This window comes from Halichoerus grypus, chromosome 12 (genome assembly GCF_964656455.1).
Source record: "Halichoerus grypus chromosome 12, mHalGry1.hap1.1, whole genome shotgun sequence".
NCBI lineage: Eukaryota > Metazoa > Chordata > Mammalia > Carnivora > Phocidae > Halichoerus > Halichoerus grypus.
The window spans coordinates 63,929,851-63,952,798 of record NC_135723.1 but is presented as its reverse complement, the minus strand read 5'-3'; the positions used below and the strand labels follow the sequence as shown (position 1 = coordinate 63,952,798).

The window sequence follows — 22,948 nt, the reverse complement described above, 5'->3', positions numbered from 1 at the left end:
TGAAATTAACCTAATGGTTGATTCTGGTCCAAAGGCTAGAAGTTGTCCACTTCCATGCTTGACAATTAAAAATATTACATCTTCTGCTGCATCTCCTAAAAAAGAATGCTAGAAATAATAAATCCTCTGCAGTTTTTTGACATTTCACATATAGAAAAACCACGAACCATATCCCCCTTTATACTGACTGACAGGCATTCCAAAACTGGCACAGACTTATTTTTAATTTATTTAAATCAGTCTTGAAACTGTAATTTTAACTTGAAATTGGCAAAATCTCTTTTATTTCTTGAATATAAAAAACCTTACATTTTAATTCTAATGTGTGAATTCTTTTACAACCTGAATTTTTAAAAGGTGTCACCATGGGGTAATCTAAAGAGGATGTTAATATACTACCTTCCCTAAAAATATTTTAACATTTTTGTTCAATACTAAAAACTTACCTTCTTCCATTTTTTAGAATAGAGTAAATAGATCATATGAAAATTCTGTAGCTTATTTATAAAACAATTATATTTGAGTGTTACCATGGAGTAGCAAAGTTTTCAATTCCTTTCAGTTTTTTTCCTTTGAAGAAAAAATGTAGAGAAACCAATTATAAAACCCTCTAATTATAAATCAAATCCAAGATTTTGTTGGACAATGAGATGCTTTATTAAATTTGATACACTTACTATATAAGAATTCTGTGAAAAAAATGGGCTATCAAATTACTTTGGATCTAGGTCTCTGTGTTATAAAGTCTGTCCCCAAAAGATGTCCTCTCACTATATCCGATGGCTATAAGCATACAGATGACCAAAAAGCGGCAATAGCTTTTCCCAGTAAGACAAGTTTCAACTGACCTGCCCATGGTATTACAAGTCCTCCTAGCAAAATAAAAAAATCCCAATCCCCATGTCTATATAGTATCATCTCCAAGCAGGTGAGATGGATGAAGCACCTGGACCAGCCCTACATCTGTGCTTGGCATGAGGTCCACACAGGATCAGCCTTGGGAAGGCCATCTTCCCCTCATCCAGACAACTCTACTTGAACTATTCCGAGACTCCTTGGAGGGGTGAAACTTCTAGAAAAAAGAGAGTGAGAGAGAGAGAAAAAAGGTTTCAATATTGAAAGGAATATACAAATAATCAAATTCAACTGCACCAATGCTGAGGGGAAGGATGAAGAAGTTGGAAAACAAGCAGCTTTGTAAAAAGGCTCTCTGGCATGACGAGAACTGATCAGAGTGTCACTATCCCTGACATATCATTGGTGAAGGCCACCCATTTTCTTACCAGGCATGGGCGTCTCTACAATGAGGTGTTTGTGGTTGGTAAACAGTTCAGCGGAGTCTTGTTCTATTGATCTTTCCTCTAAGTCTGATTCTGGGATGGTAGTACAGCCACCTAGTTGGAAAAAATACATACAATATTTTAAGCAGTGTGTAGGAAAATCTGCCTCTCCACACAGCAACCACAGCTTAGGAACATACCAATCATAAAGGTAACAAACGATGTGACAACAATCTTCAGGAGCAGACCAAAAAGAATAATTTTAAATGTCTCTCTTTGGTGAAAATACTGGGAATGAGTTATTGCCCCCAAAGACATATTATACCGAGATCACTTAGCAATAGCAGCAATGGCGTTGTCTTTATTCTTTTTGAAGTCAGAAAGGACAAAACCTATAGCATATGTGATATCTGTAATATAAGGGTACCCCAGCAGGAATTCTCTCTAATATCAGAGCATCAGAAACTATAAAAACAAAAGCACACTGACCACACGGGAATGAAACCTTTCTTGAGCCAAGAGGAAGGCTGTCTGCATCCCGAGATGGTGACTGCGGTGGTATATCTCTGCACTTTGATTCTATCCCTGCGTCCAGCACCTCACAGTACAGACACAAACACTTCATAATTCAACAGCAAAGCCACATGCTGCATTGTGGAAGCTTTCAATTCCCAGTCAATTCCCACAGTGACTTGAGGATGAGCCAGCACCATTGCACTTTTAAAATATTGGGTATAAGTCATTTGATTTTATTCACCAAAATCTTGTAGGGGAGACTCGTGATAACTTCTTGAATGTATCTGTAACTTGATTTGACTAATTTGCTACCATTTCCTGAAAATGTACTGACATGCTGTATACTATACATATTTTTTTTCCAAAGCCATTCTTCTTGTTAATGTAGTGTGATTTTTTTTTCTTTTCCTTGTCTGAGGCTTCTCACACACTGAGTCCAAAGCCTCTGTACTCAAGTTTGGCTGTATGCATGAAGGGGTTTATGAGGAAAGACAGGGTATCGCAGCACTGATTTGTAAACCACATCACTCAAATGAAAGGGAAGTAGCAAGATCCCAAGTCTGAAGGATATACACCTTACCATTCATCCCTCTGCATCAACTCTGAAAAAAGAAATTGATGCCCAGGGAAACTTGAGAGAAAAGCATCTCCACATTCATAAAATAAGAATTAGAGGTAGCCTCAGAGGTTCCCCAAGAGGATATGTTAGAATTCTCCAACAGTGCAATGAAACTTGCCTGGCTATATCTAAAAACGGCAGGGCCCCATCCAGAAGGAGGACCAGGCTTAATTTTTTTTTTTTTTTAAGATTTTATTTATATGTTTGACAGAGAGAGACACAGCAAGAGAGGGAACACAAGCAGGGGGAGTGGGAGAGGGAGAAGCAGGCTCCCCGCAGAGCAGGGAGCCTGATGCGGGGCTTAACCCCGGGACCCTGGGACCATGACCTGAGCCGAAGGCAGACACTTAACGACTGAGCCACCCAGGCGCCCCTTATTTTTAATCTCTTTCCAAAGCCTGTGTATCATGGTAACAATAACTATCATTATTGAGTACTTTCTAAATGCTAGAAACCCTGACCATATTATCTCATTTAGTTTCTAGAAACCATGAAATAGATATTATTATTCTCATCTTACAGATAAGATAGATCTAATGAGATGCAGTAACTTGCCAAGGTCACACGGCTCCTAAGGAATAAGGAATAAGACCGACCTCACACCCAAGCCTGACAACACCTAAAGCGCATGTCATCTGACCACTTACTCTATGGCTCCTCAGTTGCAGCATTAGCCAAAGAGGTACTGAGGCTGCAGGACTCAGGTGTCAGCAGGTTTTATTCCACCTGGCAATCCACTGAGTGTGATGGCCAGGAGCACTGCTTAGAGTATTGTGAGGCCAAGGCAGGCACTGAGGTGCTGGGACCTTGGCAAAGCCCAAGAAATAGCACCCTTCTCCTCCTGGCCCCTCACCCAACTGAGATACAAACTAGGGTATGTGGGGTGAGGAAGTACGTCTGTAAGACTAATGATAGGGAAGAACAGAAATAAGTGATGTGCTCCTTGCAGAACATAACCTGATCTCAAGAAAAAAAAAGGACCAAGAATGGCTTGGTTTCTCATTGCACACTCACAAATCAGTTTAAGGCATCCTTGAGGCAGAGGGAGGGAGGAAGCAGGGTGAGGCCAGGAATGTTGTACTCCTATAGCTATCTTCACACAAAGAAACTTCAGGAGTGGGGAAGAAGTATACCCAGCCAACAAATGGGAAGACTGCAGTGATCAGTTAGTGGTGTCTGCCACACATTTGTGGAGAGAGGCAGATCTCCACTGATTAAGTAGAGTCCACCTTTTTTATTCCAGCTGACTCATATTGAGGCAAGACAAAGGATAAAGACTTAAAAGCACTTCCTAGTTCTTTAATCACATGGACATAAAAGGACAAGTCAGTCATTAGAGACTATGAACAACTTATGTAATTTCCTCTTTTCTTCTTGGCACAAAAATTTTTTTCCTTGTCCTTAGTACAAAGAGATAAAAAAAATCTCTCAAATCCCACTGCAGGGCTGACCAGTCATTTGCCCTGGGAATCCCACCCCCCCCCCCCCCCCCCGCCTTTTCGGATGCCTCCATGCAGCCAGACTGACCAACCACATGCCTAGAGTTTCTGACCTCCCAGTTTGGAAGAAAGAATAAGCTATGGGATCTGGCATCCTGACCAATGGAAAATGGGAGAAGGGAAAAAGCTGGGCAGAGAATTCCCCTCCTGCCTCTCCCCAGGTGGACTCTGAATTATTATTTTCCTTTTGCCAACCTCCAGGAAAGTGCTGTGTGCTGGGTAGATGTATCTGCTGGGTCTCCTCATGGCTCTTTGAGAGAAGAACCAAGGATGAACCACTTTATATTATATCACATATTTCCTTGACTCCCTTACCTTTTTCCTCATCCTCCCTTCCCTGAGTTTGTCAAATAAACCATCATTTTAATCCTTGCCTCAGGCTCTGCTTTATTGCAAAAATTATTGACACTGGAAATAGTTCTAAAAAGCAGGCCTTCAACACAGAATTTTGAGGTTAGATTGCCCACCTATGTGTAAGAAACGGGGGCTCCATGAGTGGGAGCAAACATGATGGGCAAAACCCTGTTATGTAATTATGTAAGCTTTCATCCATGGCTAACTGGAATGAAGTGCATGTAGAGGTCAAGACTGGCAGATTGAATAGCTGTGGAGTGGAAATATTTATAATTATAAACATTCCCGAATAGGGCGGCTGCTTCTGATGACCAGATATGTTGGAAAAAAAGAAAACGGCAAGTCTGGTGAAGTTAATAGGCAATGAAAGGCACATCCTTAAAGTCAGAAGGCCACTTTGGCCTCGCTAGTTTAAGTGAGATCATTGGACCCACAGCACTGGGTATCACCAGGGAGCTTGTGAGAAATGCAGAATTTTAGTCCTCACCCCACAGCTACTACATTTGAATCTGCTAAGAAGGACAGATGAGTATATCTGATGAGATTTTTGCTAGGAAAAAAACATTTGTTTGTTAAAAATTTCAGAGTAAACAGTAAATAGAAATAACATATAAAACCTCCAGACTATCAGAGACCCTCTGAAGCCCATCTGTGGAAGTGGAGCCTGGGTTCCATGGATGCCAGATGAAGTACCCTTGGCTTAGAGCCTGTATCATCAAAGGAAAGAAAGGAAGAAAAACCACAGCTGGATGAAATCATCCAAACACACATTGTGTGTGCAACACATAAGAGCCAACAGGCAAAAACAAGTGAGAGCCAGGGACCTCCTGATCTGGAAATCACAGTACTATGGACCTAGTGTGTGCTGGACACTTGGCTATGAATTCTCAATGCATTAGCTTACTCAATCCTCAGACAACCCTATCAGTAAGGGTTTATTGGCCCCACTTTACAATTATAAAATTATTGATATTAATTTGTGTTTTTTCTTCAGCTTTCCCTCCCCTGTGCCTCTTCCCCCCAAATTTCTCCAGGTCATTTGTGCTTCCATGCCTCAGAAATTTGTACTGGGGCCAAATCAAAAAAAAAAAAAAAAAAAAAGTAGCCTGAAAATACTCTCTTTTCTAGCCTTAGTTTTCCATAGCCTGAGCTCACTGAAGATATTAAAGTATCTCTGGGGAAAGATTTTCTCTAGTGGTAATTCAGAGGGGTAAAGAGAGCCAGGTTGGACCACCCCAAGGGAGCAAGGTATCAAGGGATGGAGATGCAGGCACAAGGAAGGCTGGGGATCAGGAGCTCCAACCTCAGCAAGGACTCCCTCATCCACCAAGCCTCTGCTGTGGGCTTAGGCAATGAGGCTGTTGACAGTACCGCACCCTCATTTTCTGAGCCCCATGGAGACAGGAGCTAGGGGAGGTGGGGTGGGCAATAATAACTGAGACTGAATTTCCCACCGTCTTGCTCATAAAGAAAATTAAAATTTTGACATTTTTTTGCATCCCTGACTTAGCTTTGTAAGACTAACTATCAGGCCTGCTAGAAAGTCTCAATTTATTAAATGTAAACCTAGAGATTACATCATTCGCCAAAGGTCACACAGCAAGTCTGTATGAGCTGCAGCCGGCTCTTCCCATGGCAGCCATGCTTCTCAAAAGGACCAGTTTTTAAAAATTTCTAATCTATGCACAAACAATGAATCATGGAACACTATATCTAAAACTAATGATGTAATGTATGGGGATTAACATAACAATTAAAAAATTAAAAAAATTAAAAAATAAATAAAATAAAAAAAATAAAAATTTCTAATCTATCTAAACTAATATTTTTGTAAAATGTAATAACAATAAAAGGAATTACTAGAAAAATGAAATGAACAATATACCAGCCCTCATCTATTAGTAGTAGACTTAATCTTTATAAAAGTACTCTGTCAATTGCTACAAGTTCCTAAACACTTACTCTCAATTTCAGGTTCACAAAAAGTCTACAGGCAGATGCCAGTCTTCTGGCCACATTTTAACAGCAGTGACACAAGATATGGTCTACCTTAATTAATATGATATATAGAATTAGAGTTTAGAAATAACCATTCAGCAAACTCCTAATTATTTAAAGTTCAGATAGCCAGCAAAGTCACTGTGGCAACAACAGGGGCTTCTCACGACTTACTTATGTGATCTCTGTTCTACTCAAATATCTGGGGGGGGGCAGCTCCCTCACTGCAGTGTCCAGACCAGCCCCCATCTCCCTGCCAGGGAAGATGTCCAGGTTCCCCAGTGCCTGCTCCCGCCACAACGATGGGGATCCACTTCTACTTCTGTGCTCTTTTATAAGAGGAGATTCATTAAGGGAAACTGCGATCAGGAGTTGGGACTCTGGGTGCATTGGCATAAGAGAACAATGTTGTAAGTAGTAGCTAATCCCTGCAGGTAAAATTTTAAAAACATGAAGCATGTATCATGAATTGTGAATAATCAGCCCAGGAGCATTTGGAACAAGATAGTCTATAAATTGGAGACTACACCAATGATGTTTAGGAGGATGTTTTTGAGGCACTTTATTACACTGCCTATTCCTCTGAATTGTTACCAAATTATGTACAAGCTCATTTGTGTTAACCATACCTAGCTGTAAAAATTTGTTTTTTTGCAAGTTAATAACACATTAATACATACAGAAATCCTCATGTAGCCAGGAAATTATTTAAGTAAAAAACCTTATCTAAAATTCTGAATAGGAGTTCACACTATATTTATAAAGATAATGCAACTCGAGGATTTTTTAGGGAGCCCAAACTATCCTCAAACCTGTCTCTGTATTTAAAAGCAAACTATAAAATGGTTGAACTTCCTCCTTAACCATGTGGAACATATTTTCTCAACAAGGGAATTACTCTAAGGAATTTCTACCCACTGTCAGAAAAACAAACAAATAAAAATAACAATAAAAAAGAGCTCAGGTGGGCAGCTGGGTGGCTCAGTCGTTAAGCGTCTGCCTTCGGCTCAGGTCATGGTCCCAGGGTCCCGGGATCGAGTCCCACATTGGGCTCCCTGCTTGGCAGGAAGCCTGCTTCTCCCTCTCCCACTCCCCCTGCTTGTGTTCCTGCTCTTGCTGTGTCTCTCTCTGTCAAATAAATAAATAAAATCTTGAAAAAAAAAAAAAAAGAGCTCAGGTCCTCTCTGTAGGTTGCTACTGTGGCATTAACTATAAAAGTTATAGAATTCAAAGGTCAAGATAGGAGCCCACCAGAAACAAATGTGACTATCCTCTAGAATACTAGCTAGAGATCAAAATCAGAATGCAAGGTAAACATTGACATGCCGCTAAATATGTAACCAGCTAGCTGGCAAGAGAGAAAAGTAAAGCCCTGATCTGTAGTGTTTGCTCATGTCCATGGTGTAAATACTCCCATCATGGCCAGTTTCAAGCAACCAAAGTGGCATCGCCAAATAAGAGCTTGGCAGAGTTGCACGGGGAGCACACAGTTAGCACTTTCACCACACAGACTCTGTAGACACCAACCACCTCCAGAGCATAGAGTAAAATGTAGTAAAATAGTAAAGATTTTTAAAGTATATTATCTTTGTTCCTGATACAATGTATTTGATTATAAATATACATAATTTAGTTTTTAATAATGGCTGAATTTGTCACCTAGCTCACAGAATACCTAAAAAGTCAACAACCGGCTCTCATGAGCTAGTGAAAGCCAGTTCCAGCACTGTAGGTGGGCATGGTGTAGGGGGTTTAATGTTATGTTATGAATCCTCGATTCAAACTGTGGCACAGCATTTATGAGCCAACCAATCCTCTGGCGCAAGTTATTTCACTTGAACGAGCTTCAGTTTCCTTATCTATAAAATAGAAACTATGGCATCCCTCCTTCGTAAGAGAGAAACTGATGAGTGTGTGTAAGTGCCTGGCACACTGAAAAACACAGGAAGTTTTGGCTATTTTCAGGTAAAAGTTAGGAACACTAAAAGAAGAATAAATAGGCCAAGATAAAGGTCCCTTTATAAAGGTGGGAGTCTGAAAGGGCAGGGTTCACATAGGCTGATGCACCTATGGGCCAAAGACACAGCTCTGCAACAAAAAAAGAAAAGTGCCCAGAAACCTTGAACAGTGGCCAACACTGAAATTGACTGCTCTATTTTACTTATGCCCTATCTTATACTTTTCCTTCTACTTGATTAGCTGAGTTCTAATATTTGATCCTATCCCCATGTGAATCCTGGTGGCCCCACTTACCTGCCTCACTCTCTACCTTATAACCCAAATAGTCTAAATCAGGGGTTCACCAGATAGTAAACATTTTTTAAATTCTGCAGGCCATCTGATCTCTGGTGCAATCACTCAATTTTCCATTGTAGTACAAATGCAGCCAAAGACAAAATGTAAATGTGAATGAGCACTGGTTGTGTTCCAATAAAATTTTATTTACTAAAACAGGTAGTAGGCCAGATTTAGCCCATGGACCATAAATAGTTTGCCAATCCCTGGCCTAATCCAAGGCTCACAGAAAGTTACTCTTTTACAGTATCCTAATTCTAAAGGATCCTAGAGGCATTTTAATACTGTTAGATCACCGTATAGTTAATATAATAACTAGAAGGAGGAGGGAGTTGGAGGAAGAAGAGGATGACGAAGAGAGAGGAGAAGGAGGAGGGTGAGCAGGAGGAGAAGTAGTAGTAGAAGTATAAGAAGTAGTAGTAAGAGTAGTACTAGTTTAAAAGCATATTGTTGGGCACCTGGGTGGCTTAGTCGGTTAAGCGCCTGCCTTCCATTCAGGTCATGATCCCAGGGTCCTGGGATGGAGCCCCACATTGGGCTCCCTGCTCAGTGGGGAGATTGCTTCTCCCTCTGCCCCTCCCTCCTGCCCCCTGCCCCTGCTTGTGTGCATTTACTCGCTCTCTCTCTCTCCTTCTCTCAAATAAACAAATAAATAAATTGTGAAACACATAAATTGAAAGAAAAAAAGCATATTGTTTACCCTACTGCTACAATATTTTTGGTTTAGGCAGTGATAAACTTTTTTTCAATAGACTACTTTTCAAAACCATTTTAGATGTTCAGAAAAATTTAGCAGATAATACAGTGAATTCTTACATATTCTTCTGCACAGTTTCTCCTATTGTGGTATCTTGCATTAGTGTGGTACATTTGTTACGATCAATGAACCAACATTAACCAAAGTCCATAGTCTATTCAAATTTCATTTGTTTTTACCTAATATCTTTTTTCCATCTAGGATACCATACGACATTAGTTGTCATACCTCTTTTGGCTATTCTTGGTTGTGACAGTTCTTAGACTTCCCCTAGTTTTTGATGGCCTTGACAGTTTTGAGGAGTACTGGTCAAGTATATTGCAGAATGCCCTTCTACTGGAATTTATCTGATGTTTTTCTCATGACTAGACTGGGGAAAAATTTTTATAGGAGGTTTCTTTTTATAAATTCTTAAGGTTTCCAATATTTTAGAATTGTCTCCAGGGGTTTATCTTTCCTTTTATCAAAAGTGAAAGCTAAGTGGGCGGTGACTGGAGAGGCCACTGAAGGGGAAGGAGGCCAACAGTGAGACTTGACCTAGACCGTGAAGCTCACAGTAGTGGACCAGGTTGGATCTGGTGGCAGGACCCAGGCCAGGTTATCAGTTGCCCCATCTGTAAAAAGAGGGTCTTAATGAGGACTATCGGGAGGATTATATGAGACCATGTACACCCAGTACAGTGCTTAGCACACAGTACATTTTATCATCTCTGCCCTCTATTAATTTTTTTTTGGCAAGATGTACTTTCTGCACCATTTTTGTGGAATCAAAGAACTCAGTTTTCAGTTCAACTGCCTTCATTTAGTAGATATCAAAACAGAGGCTCAGAGAAGGTAGCTCATGCCCCTAATGTCCCAGAGCTAGTTCTGAATCTCTTGCTTCCTAAACCACTAGAGCTTTCTCAAGTACTCCTCCTTTTCCAGAAAGATCTCAATGGATTTGTGAGTTGGCTGTTCTAACTAGTACTTCCTTTCAATGATACAGAAAATCCAGCAGGTTGGCAAGCTGTTCTTTGGGTATATTTTAGGATTTGCTGATTTATTTTCTTGCAAAGGTGACCTTTGCAGTCAATTGGGTGTATGGGTGAGAATGTTCCATTCCTTCAGGGAGGAAAAAAACTTTTCTTCTTTTTTCTTCATAATTGAGAGGAATCAAACAAGGCGCCACTGAGAATCACAAATGACCCCAGACCCTGCTCTGACTTGCCAGCCAAAGAATCATCTGTTCAAGTGGCTTGAATTGCCACTTAGAATTAAAAACAGCAGAAGCCTCAAAAAAAAAAAAAAAAAAAAAATATACACCAGTGATATTCTTCATTTAATCAAGATTTAGTTGATGGATAGAGTATTTTTTTGAGGTTAACATTCAGATTTCATTTCAAAGGTTTATAATTCATGTGAAGAGTGGGGAATGGGTGCTTTGAAAAGAATAGTTCACTATCTTAAATATGAAGAGCTTCCCAAAGAGACTTGAATAGTAGTTTATAAATTTCTCTATAAATATAGCCATTGGGAAATGTTTTTTATTCTTTATCCTCCCCCCTTAACTATCTATACATGGGTGAGTGTGAACACACGCAAGCACAGAGGCATACAGACATGTACAGGAGTTTTTCTGATAATTCTCCTTTACTGTGTTTATTTTCCTAATTGTTCTTAAATATATTTTTTTCTAACCCAAGGACAGCATAAGCTTAGAAAGCCAAGTATCCTACTGTACGTTTGTATAGTGATTTTAGCTGAGTGTTTAGAAACTTTTCAGCAAAATGGACCAGTGGAAGGAAGGATGCAGGTAGAAGAGACAGGGAGACAGAGGATGAAAAGGAAAGGGAAAGAGAAAGGATGAATCACCAATGTAGGCTATGATTCTGTGAACATACTCTTATGTAAGATATTTGGGGCAACTTACTGAAGGTGTAGATGATCAAATATTCAAGCATAAAAAATACATTAGCAGTTAGGAAAATGTAATGCAGAATAAGAGGGATAGCTAAGAAGAGCTGTGGAAAAAACACAGATTAAAGACCTACACAAGGGCTACAGTGAAAATAAAAGGTAAAAAGCTCTGGAGGAAAAGTGGGGCCGCACTTCCCTGATTGATTCCCCACCAATCTCCATCTAAATTGGACTTCAGATCAAAGTGTCTGGTCTGTCCCATACTTGGACTTGACATTTCCTTAAAAGCACATCATAAGTGGTAAGGTTATGCTTGTTGGAAATATTATGACTAATGACCTGTGTGTGTGTGTGTGTTTGTGTGTGTGTGTGTGTAACTCTGTTCTGTGCTTAAGAGCGATTTTGGAGAGCCAACATTTCTGTGAAATTGGGTTTAGAAAGGTGCTTGCTTAGCAGATGTGTTCCAGAAAAAAAAAATACATACATATATATATATATATATATATATATATATATATATATGTGTGTATACATACATATACATAATAAATACAACAGGCACAGACCTCATCAAAACACATCTTGGAAATAAAGCTATTGCAAATGTATGATATCACTGAATATGTCTCTACCACAGCATGGTAAATCAGGTTGATATCATGTGATGACAGTGCTACTCTAAAGGAGGAACTGGACGACATAGGTCTGTATCTTTCTCATCTCTACTTCCATTCTGCCCTTTACTTTGTTGTAATGTGGAAGCACCCCATCCTTAACTTGGTTCAATTTTACAGTTTCAAAATTCAGCAAAGCAGAAGAAGAAAATGCTTTTCGATCTAGTTCTAGGTGTCCAGTTCCAACATAAAATATTTGCTTTCCTGTGTTCTGTTTCAGTCCATTCTACAACTTTTCTATCTCCCTGTATTCGCAGATGCCATGCTGACCACATCCACAGTAGCTCATTCACCAGCAACAGAGATAATAATGGCTAGCAAAGAGAGGCAGGTGAAGGTCACTGTAATGTGTGTCCACCATGACAACCCATGGAATGTTTGGGAATCTAATTCTGCTGCTTAATAATAAGCTTTGATTCCCCCCCACACACATAGTGAGAACTTAAAATGTGTTCAAGACTATGCGTGTACCTAATGTTTGAAAATATTTCCATTTCACACTTCACAGCAGAGACCAAGTGTGTGAATAAAAGGGAGTCTAATATATTTTAAGAGGTCTAGCATGTGTCTCAACAAGTTTTAAAATCCCCATAAAGGCTAAATACTAAGTCCCTTGGGGTGTAAGGGCTCCAGTTAGAGTCTGTATTTAAGAGAGCAGGGTGCTCCTGGCATTAATAGGTTTCCACAACTTGAATAATGATAGGTGTCTAGTATTCTTTTAGCTAGACCACCATTTAGAATTTAGGCCCACTTGGTACAGAGGACTAAGAAATACAGGAACATAGCCATTTTCATCCATTGATAATTACGTAAACAGAATGTACCAAGCAGAAAAAGAATCCTATTTACAAAAAAGCAAGTGCAGTCCATAAATCCTACAGATTGGAATGGATCCAGGTTAAGAATTTCTCCAGATGTCAGTCTGTAAACAGGGCTTCATAAAGTGAATTCCTCAATTAATTGTTGGCAAGAGTGATCTTTACACTATGTTAGTGCATTATGACCCCCAACCATATGTAGGTGAATTATTGTCTGGCCCTATAGATCATTAATCAGTTACGACATAAATTAGGAGACAGAAGCTGGGGTCAGCACAACTTCTGATATGGAGAGAAGGTACCATAAAATTACTGCTCAGGAACTCAGAGCTTTGCTCAGTGAAGGAAATGAGAACTCTTCCTATTTATTTGCATTACATCTGTTTTCCTAACACATTTAGTTCTTAACCTGGAGCACTTGGAAAGACACAAACCCAGTAAGAACATAAACATGGAACTTAAAAAAAAAAAAACCTACTCACTATTTTGTTAAAGTCTCCAATCACAATGTTTTCCCACATGTTAACAAGGCCATTAAATCCCCCAAACAGGAATACAAAAGTATTACCCAGCCATAGTGAGAAGGTGGGGAAGAAGAGAAAGTTAATATTTGCTTTTCCTTGCCAGTTGATCGATGTCTGGAGCACTCTGCAACGAAATGCAAGATCTATTGTCTTTCAACTAGATTTTTTCTATACTGATAAGTACAGTATTTTCTTGTTCAAAAAGAAGGTGACTGTGGTTTTTAATTTCCATTTTGTTTCTAAATCCTAAGGAAATCCAATGTACAACTGGAAAGAGACATGATTTTAAGACATTTCCATTTCAAATACTTTCCTCTCCTAACTCCCACTTCAGAGACCAACTCTCTCTCAAAAGTACACACGCACAAATAAAACATTATAGCCACAGTTGAGAAAGAAAGGAAGCCAATAGTTCTGCAATAATAATTTCTTTCAAAAACTGAAATGAAATAGTAAGAGCATAACTCTACTTTGCCTGGACACCACATAATAAGAGAGCCAGTGTTCTTCACAGCTTCCCTCTTGCATCAAGCGGCTATTAATTCCCCAATGATCCTGGCAACATTTCTTCAACTTGAGTTTCTTTCCACAACCCAATTAAAAGCCATAATCTTGACCAAACTGTGTTGTTTTTAATAACGACAGAGTCTAGGTGATGATTATGAAATGAAGAGTTCAGTTGGGTCACTCTGGTTACAAACAGGTTCAGAGTAAAGAGAAAAGAACACAATGGTTCTGGAGAGTGCCTGTTCCATCATATTCTTCAAATGCAATGAGGAACCTGAATAAACACTCAGGACTCATTCCAAAGTAACTTTATTGTCTAGTGATACATTTCTAAAATAGTCCATTAAACAATGTCATATCTTACGAAAAGGGAAATGTACACAGGATAAGTTAGCCCACTGATCGCAGAGAGGGATATCCTGAAAAGGGGCGTTGCATGGCAAGTTTCACTGTATCTTGAACAAAGTCACATAAATCTGGGCCTTAGTTTCCTTTTCCCAGAAATGCAGAAAATATAGCATTTATCTTATGAGAGAAAAAGATTAAGCTAGTTAATGCCTGTAATATAGTTATCACAGAGACTGGCACACAGTAAACTCCCAATAAATGTTAGCTATTATTTTCTTGATTAACCCCCAATATACATTAGTCATTACAGTTACAGCCAATTACACATGAAACTGCAAGCCATGAGGACAGCACAAATTTATATTTGACACTCTAAAAAATGCTCAAGTGAAAATTGAGGCTGGGGTAAGCAGACCAGTGGCAGAATGTTTCCAGCTGTACCAAGCAGTCAAAACCCAAACTGCAAATGATGCATTAAAATAATTCACTTGAAAATAGTGCGTGCATTCCTTTTAAGTTGAAATCAATTAATATAACACTGTATGTTAACCCCACTGGAATGAAAATAAAATAAATATAATAAGTAAATAAAAATTTAAAACAATTTTAAAAAGATGAAATCACTGATAAGTTACTGTCAAAGATGACCACCCCTCTTGGGATCACAAAAGGAATTTTTTAAAAAGGCTCACCAGGAAGAAGAAGATGATGATGATGACGATGACGATGATGGGTGCATAATCACATTCATTGTTTTCTATTTACCAGCAGTGCCATTATTACTGAGAAATGCAAACCCACGAGATAATATGACATAAATGGAAGAAACATTAAGATAAAAGGGTAAAAGAGTGGTAGGTTTGCTTTCTCATGGGAAATTGAAATGGCCAGCAGATGAACCTTAAAAGAGGAAGTCTGCTGACCTAGAGTTACTAAACATAGGAGGCAGCCAAGGAGCAAAGGAATAAAGCAACGTATTTAAATGTATGCCTTGAAGGAAGCAAACACCAATTATTTTTATATGACTTTAATTCTCCTAGTGAATACTTTATAGGTGTTGGCAAGTCCTTCTGGAAAAGGAAGGGATTATTAATGAAGGATTCAGTGGCAACTACTCACCACCAGTGTTTTAAGAAATAACGCTTAACAAAGAGTCATTTAGTTCATACCTCACCTCTAAAGATATAGAAATTTTAAGATCCTTAAATAGCAAAGTATTACATTCCTATATACAGTCCTTTTTCCAGATGTTCTCTAGCCTGCAAGGTAAACAAATAAGCTTCCCACAGGAAAATAAACACATAGGTGGAAGGAGATAATTTTTTTTCTCTTATGCAAAGAGTAGGTACTTAATATATACTATTATATCATATATATATCATATATGTGATATAATATATATATATGTATACATATATTCAAAAGGGAACTCATGAAACTTGAAGAAACACACAGGAAACAGTCCTTTAAAAAGTTATCTTTGAAGAATGCTCTACCACATGATTCTAGGATTGTGGCTGGTGACAGCCCACTAATGTACAGGCTAGCCAAGCTGGGAAAATGCCTGATCAGGTCCTGTATTCTATCTTGTTTCTCAAAGAACTTAATCCATCCACTCTAACAAATTCTCGTATCATGTGAAATGAAATCTCTCTGGCTAACATCTTGCTCTGAAAATTTTCCAGTTGCTTCAAGAGCATAAACTCTTGTGCAAGACTGTCAGAATTTTAATCCCAGCCCCAACATTATTAGTTGCTGGTTTTTTTTAAAACTAGTTACTTGGTTATTTTTCTGCCTCAAATTCCTTATTTGTAAAATGTGGATAATAACTGTACCTAGCTCATAGGGTAACTGTAAAGGTTAAATGAGTTAATTTATGTAAAGCATTTCAAATAGTGCCTGGCTCACAGTAAGTGATATACAAGTAGTATAATACTACTACTATTATTATCATAAGCATCATTTTTGCCTTGTATTGCCAAACTTCCCTCACCTAAGCCTAAGAGTCTCATTGTAAGGAAAGGAGATTACTGAATTTCAAGGTGGAGAGCAGCAACTATAGCTATCTGACCTCCAGAAAAATGAACTGTTGTGTTAGACAAGGAAAACCTTAATTGGTCATCTGGTCTGGGAAAAAAAAAAAAGAGTGACCAGTAGGAAATAATAGCTTGGTAAAGAAAGAACAAAGATTGGAGTCTAGATAAATAATCTAGATAAATAATCATGGACAACAATAAAGATCAAATCAGGAATAATTTACTGTCTCTTGACCACACTTTCCTACATCTTCCTCCATTTCTTTGCTCCTCTTGATGGCAAAACTTCTCCAAAGAGTTGTCTGAATTTGCTGTTTTCAATTCTTTTCTTTTCCTTTCTCTTGTACATGAATCTCAGTGTAGCCTTTGCCTCGACCACTCAAGTTGCTTTTATCAGGATCACTATGACCCCCATGTTGCTAAATCTACTGGACAATTATCAGCCCTCAACTTACTTGACCCCTGAGCAGCATTTGACACAGCTAATAACCCCATCTTCTCTGAACCTCTTTCTTCACGTGACTTCTAGGACGCCACATTTGACTGATTCTCCTCTCACCTCACTACATGCTCCTTCTCAATACCTTTTGCTGGTTCCCCCTCTTCTCCCAAACCTCCTGTAAATTAGAAGATGCAGCACTCAGTTTTTGATCCTCATCTCTTCTAAAATCACTACCCTGGTGATCTTATCTAGCCTCATGGCTTTAAATAACACTTTCATGCTGACAAATCCTAAGTTTATAATGCTAGCCCAGACTTCTCTCCCGAACTTCAGGCTCATATATCCAACTACGTACTCACTCACATCACTTGGATATACAGCGGCTTCTCAAACTCAACGTATCCTAAACTGTACCCTGATTTTCCCCCACAAACTTGTTCTACCACAGCCTTTCTCATCTCAACTCCATCCTTGCAGTGGCTCAAGCCAAAACTCTTGGGGTCATTCTGGACTCCTTTCTTCCTCTCACACACCACAGCCACTGTTACTAAATTCTGTTGTGTTGTCTTTGTATTTAAAAGATATCCAGAATCAGACCACTTCTCACCACCTCCACCACTATACCATCACTCTGATGCAATCCACCATCATTTCTTACCTGAATTACTGCTAAAGTACTTAACTGAGTAACCACTGAACTGACTGCTCACTTCTACCTTTGACCCCCTGCCCCCAACGGTCCATTTTCAGTCTAGCAGCCATGGATCCTTTTAAAATGTAAGATCGCATCATTCCTCTGTTCAAAATGGACCTACCCATTTCACTCAGAGAAAAAGTGTAAGTCTGCGAAAGGCTGTACATGATCTGACCCCTCTGACCTCATATCCTACCACTCTGCCTCACTGGTCTCCTCGCTGTCCCAGGAACATGCCAGGTCCATTCCCTTTACTTGGAACACTTATCCCTCTGATCTATGCATGAATAAATCCCTCATTTTCTTCAAGTCTCTGTTCAAAAGTTGCCTCCTCAACAAAGCCTACCATGACAACCCAATTTAAAATCATAATCTTGTAACTGTCCCTTTTCCGACATTCCTTTTCTTTTTCTGTAATGCCTATCACCTTTTAACACTAACACTATTTTCTAATATATGATATAGTTTACTTATTTATGATGCCTGGTGTGCAGTGTCTCCCCCTGCTAGAATTCAGTGCCCCCAAACTGCAAAGACCTTCATTTTGTTCGTTGCTCTATCCCAAGTCCTAGAATAGTGCCTGGCACATAGTACACACACAATAATTATTTGTTGACTTGAATAAATGAATTTAGGCTAAGAGATCAGGAGGAAGCAATGGAAACCAAAATTCTATTTTTAACATAATATTATCTGTCTTTCCCACTGGGCGGTTGGGAAGTAATTACAGCAGAATGTAGTATAGTAACTCTTATTCCTACTTCCCAGCGTACCTGATTGCTCTGTGAACCAGAAATGGTCCTCAACAAGTTCCTTGCTTTAGTTGATACTCATCTTTAAGAAATGAACCTTACTGGATGATAACACATGGAGAATCTGTGAGATTGAATAGGTGCAACAACAAAATGATCAGCCCAGAAAGGAAATAAGATCTCAGTAGTAATTTGTGTAGAAGCTAAAGTTAAAAAGAAGTACTGGGGCGCTTGTAATTCTAGTTCTTGATAACAGTCATTTGTGGATGAAAGAACTGCAAGGGAAGGTACAAAGACTTCTGTCTGAGAAATTTCTCAAAACGAATGAAAAAGGATCCATCTTATTTCCACTGGGGCATCAAGTTATAGCCTGGAACAGTTTATTTTTCTCAGGCTACTTCAAATCTAAACGTGTTTTTAAAAGCAAGACCAATGCAAGATTAGATAAATAATTGGACAATGTTTTTTACACTCTTGTAAACTAAACATTTCAAATTCCTCCCTAACTCTTTACTAACATAAATCTCTAATTCCAGAGAAAGTGAAATATCCTCAAAGTTTAAACATTACTGTGAATTATTCACATTTACCTCCATTTCCATCTTACGCTTTTTTGGCAATAAAAAGCCAGGTTTCATCCAAACTATGGTACTATGACTCTCTTCCCCAGCTCTCCTGCCTTTGAAGATGGCACAAAGCAGCCCTGCCCAACACTTCCTTTTCTCTGCTTTCTTACCTTCTATACATCCTGTGCTGCCCTCTCTCAAACCACACCTTTATAAACAGAGGGGAAACGTGAAGCTATTTGCCTACAATTAAGCTATGAAAACAATTTTTAAATGGTATCACACACAAAAGAGGAATAGTTGGTAAGGCAAGAAAACATCAAGGAGAGGAGGGGTCTCTCTGGCTGAGAAAAGGGAGACGCTGGGATGAGCAGCTCTGTGGGAAGAAAGGAAGGGAGGGAGAGATGGAGGAAGACAAAGGGTGTGCAAAAGGCAGAGGGAATGAGGATGGTCAGCCCACAGTACAAACCACGTGTCAGAATGTTTGGGAATGTAAGGGGTGGCTAGGAGATAAGAGAATACACCAGGCTAATGGGACCATTCAATTTGCATCATGTTCCACAGTGTCTAAAACAATCTCACTTGACTTTGGTCCTCACAACAGATCTTAGTGGTGGAGTAGCTAAAACTCTATGCCCCCACGCCCAAAGAAAACACCCACCCAGCTCCTGAGTAACTTACTTAAAACTTCTGAATCTCTATTTCCTCATATGCAAAATAATGGGTAGTAATCATAATAAATGAGGACTGACTGACCCAAGGTCAAACAACGAGCCAATGACCCCGTTAGGAGTAGAACCTGGGTCTTCCATGCCATGAACATTTTCCACCAAAGCACACTGTGGTACGGAGAGAAAGACAGAAGACAGAAATTGAGGGGGCTTCAAAGCAGTACAAGTGGACCAGGTGGAAACGTGCAGTACAGATAATAGAGATGACTAAGGACCCAGACTGGGGCTTCCGAGAGGTGAAAAACTGGATGCAATTTTTGCACAGGAATATGAAAAGAGAAGACCATGATGAAGCGAAAGAATTAGGGGCTTATTCATGATAGTTGGATAATAATTACATTAGACCCATTTTTGAGTATTTATTATGTACTAGCCATCGTGCTACTTCTTTATATGGTTGCTCATTTTCAGCAACCTAAAATGGTGGTTATTAGTATCTCATTTCACAGGTGATGAAACTAAGCTCTAAAAATTGACTTGTTCAAGGTCACACACATGTGAGTGAGAGAATCTGTTATATGCTGACTCCAAAATCCAACTCTTAAACCATTCCATTATCTTGCTTCTCCCTGACAGAAAGAAAAGACACAATGGGATTGTAAATTATTGTTTGAAGAATAAGAGTTTTAGATTGGCAAAATAGGATCACAGTGTATACCTTATATCCCCAAAACCCACTCATCCCTACCTCTTGCTCAAAAGAAAAGTGAAAGGGCTTGGGAAAATGACTGAGGTTTCATCTCAGCAAAAAAGAAATCAGCACAGAAGTAACTTAAAGAGCCACCAGTGAAGACAGATTCTTAGACAGTTTAAAAAGACCCATAGACCGTTGGGGGCGCCTGGGTGGTTCAGTCGTTGGACGTCTGCCTTCAGCTCGGGTCATTATCTCAGGGTCCTGGGATCGAGCCCCGCATTGGGCTCCCTACTCCGCGGCAAGCCCGCTTCTCCCTCTCCCAATCCCCCTGCTTGTGTTCCCTCTCTCACTGTGTCTCTCTCTGTCAAATAAATAAAAAAAATCTTAAAAAAAAAAACCCTTAGACTGTTGAAAAAGAATTCAGAGTTAATGGATGCTTCTATAGAATATAATTACAAAGGAGAGGAAGTGGCTCAATAGAGTAGATAGGATTTACAATTAGAAAGAAGTGAAATAGTAAAGTGGAAGATAATGCCTTTTTCAACTACACTGAGGAAAACACAAAATCAGTCTTCCACAAGTTGGGAAATGTCAAAGGAGTTCATAGAAGAAAAATTTTAATTACAACAAAAATAAAGAAAAATGGTTAAAAATTATGATAAACTATCTTTCTCATGATGCTAGACAGTGGCAGAACATTTAACATTTACATGAAGATCTGTTTTCCAAATTTAGCATAACTGTGCTAGGAAACTGACAAAGCCCTGCGAGTGCAAACTCGCACAGAAAAAAAAAATAAACTCAAGGGCAATTTATGCATGTATATATGCAAAAAATCCAAACTAAGACAGCAAATCAAACTAAGAATGATACATTAAAAAAGCAACAATAAAAAAAAACTTATTCCAGGAACACAGAATTATTCGATTAATATAATTCTTCAAGCCAATATATCAGAAAGGAATCTCAACAGAGGATAATATTCAACATGCACTTCTGATTTAAGAAGACACCTAGTGAACTAGGAATAACTATCTGAAATTCATAGGCAACATCAAATTTATGAGTAAAGCAGACAAAGACATTCAGGGTAAGATAAAAACATGAGTCAAGATAAAGATGAGGATCTTGGCCATCTATCACTACTATTGTTTAACGTGGTTCTAGAAATTCAAGGCAATGTAATAAGAAAAAAGGAAAAGAATGTATGTATTAGAAAAGAGATTAAATGATCATAATTTCTGGATGATGTAATTATATACCTAAAATATTTCCAAGAATATGAAACAAAATCTGTCTGAATAGGTGGAAGACATATATGTGTGTGTATATATATATATACAGACACACACATATATATAACATATATATAAAAGATAAATATATCAAATATATATACCTATACATACAATCTTCCACCTATTCAAATAGACTTTATTTCATATTCTTGGAATATATATTTGATCATTTCCCTTTGAATTAACAATATCCAAATAGAAATGTAATGGAGGAATTATTATATTCAAAAGGGTACCAAATAGGGGCACCTGGGTGGCTCAATCAGTTATGAGTCTGACTCTTGGTTTGACTCAGGTCAGATCTCAGGGTTGTGAGATCAAGCCCTGCATCAGGCTCCACACTCAGTGAGGAGTCTGCTTGGGATTCTCTCTCTCTCCCTCCCCCTCTGCCTCTCCCCTCTCCCTCTGTTTCTCTCTCTCAAATAAATAAAATCTTTAAAAGCAAACAAACAAAAACACAAAAGGATACCAAATAAATAAATAAATGCTACTATGCCATTATGATAATTATAATAGCATTGCTATCAGTGTCAGAATAGAAGGAGAGGAAAATGGAATACCATATGAGATATTTAGTATATTTTACAAGTATATTTCAAATTAGTGGCAAACAACGTATTATCCAATAAACTCTGCTGGAATTTGGGTAAAATATTGGGAAAAAACAAAAGGTAGGTACACCAAATAAATTTCCGATGGTTAAAAGAGCTTAAGGTAAAAATGTACGAAGAAAAAGTAAAAAAATATATATATATACATATGGAATCAGTAGAGAAAAATGAATAGATTTGACTATCAAAAGGAAGTCAGGTTAAAAACAAAAAATCCAAACAAATTACCTTAGGCAAAATTTAAAACAAAACTAAAACCTCGGAAAAAATATTTGTAACATACATTAAAGAAAATGAGTTAATTTCTTTTTGATACAAAGTGCTCTTCAATCAATAATAAAAAGTGATATTCTGATTGATAGAAACATGGGAAAGCATGAAGAAGTAATTCACAGAAGGAAAATATAAAAGGCTAATACATAATAGGAATGATGCAAATTATTACAAAATTACCAAAATATGGCTACAAATATTTTTAAATGCAGCCTTATTAATAGCCACAGATATACAATTAAAATACCAGTTTCCACTTTGATAACAACAAAGACAAAAAGGAATGATAATCACTGATGTCAAGGAGGCACCAAAAAGTCACTGTTGAACTTTTAAAATCAAGAAGAAATTCCTGGAGAGCAAGCCAAAAACAGAAACAGGTTCTTCAATTCTAAGCCTTTGCTCTAAGGCAATAATCAAAGATGGGTACGATATCCTCACATAGATGTTGGACACAGCAGTATTTATAATAATTAAAAAATAAAATTATCTAAATGTCCAATAATCAGGGTTACAACACCCATACACTTTCTGTTACAGACCTCTCACTCTAAAGATCTTGCAGGTAGTTTCTTGAACAAGCTCTGGTTTTCCACACTCCTTTGCTCTTATTTAAATTATGTCCTCTGCCAGGAATGTCCTCCTCTAATTTCCTTTAAATTCATGTTCTTCATGGATCAGTTTAAAGAATAATAATAGTAACTATGATAATAAGTATAGAGATAATAATGATAACAGTGGATAATATTTATCAAGAACTTTTAAGAAGCAACTGTTATTCTGAGTTATATATGATAACATTTAATACTGGTAACAACCTTATGCT

At 38.3% G+C, this 22,948-nt stretch overlaps 1 protein-coding gene across 3 annotated transcripts in view; it reads right to left on the bottom strand.

Annotated features, from left to right (window-relative positions):
• Positions 1-633: 633 nt before the first annotated feature.
• BBS9 (Bardet-Biedl syndrome 9) overlaps positions 634-22,948 on the bottom strand; it is a 464,828-nt gene continuing 442,513 nt past the window's right edge. For 2 of the 3 annotated variants that reach the window (XM_078059432.1, XM_078059434.1), the window contains exons 22-23: positions 1,284-1,394; positions 634-1,072 (exon numbers count right to left, since the gene is read on the bottom strand). In XM_078059432.1, the coding sequence (XP_077915558.1) occupies positions 1,041-1,072; positions 1,284-1,394 (143 nt within the window). In that variant the 3' untranslated portion in view covers positions 634-1,040. The remainder of the gene's footprint in view (positions 1,073-1,283; positions 1,395-22,948) is intronic. The other variant, XM_078059433.1, reaches the window with a different exon arrangement.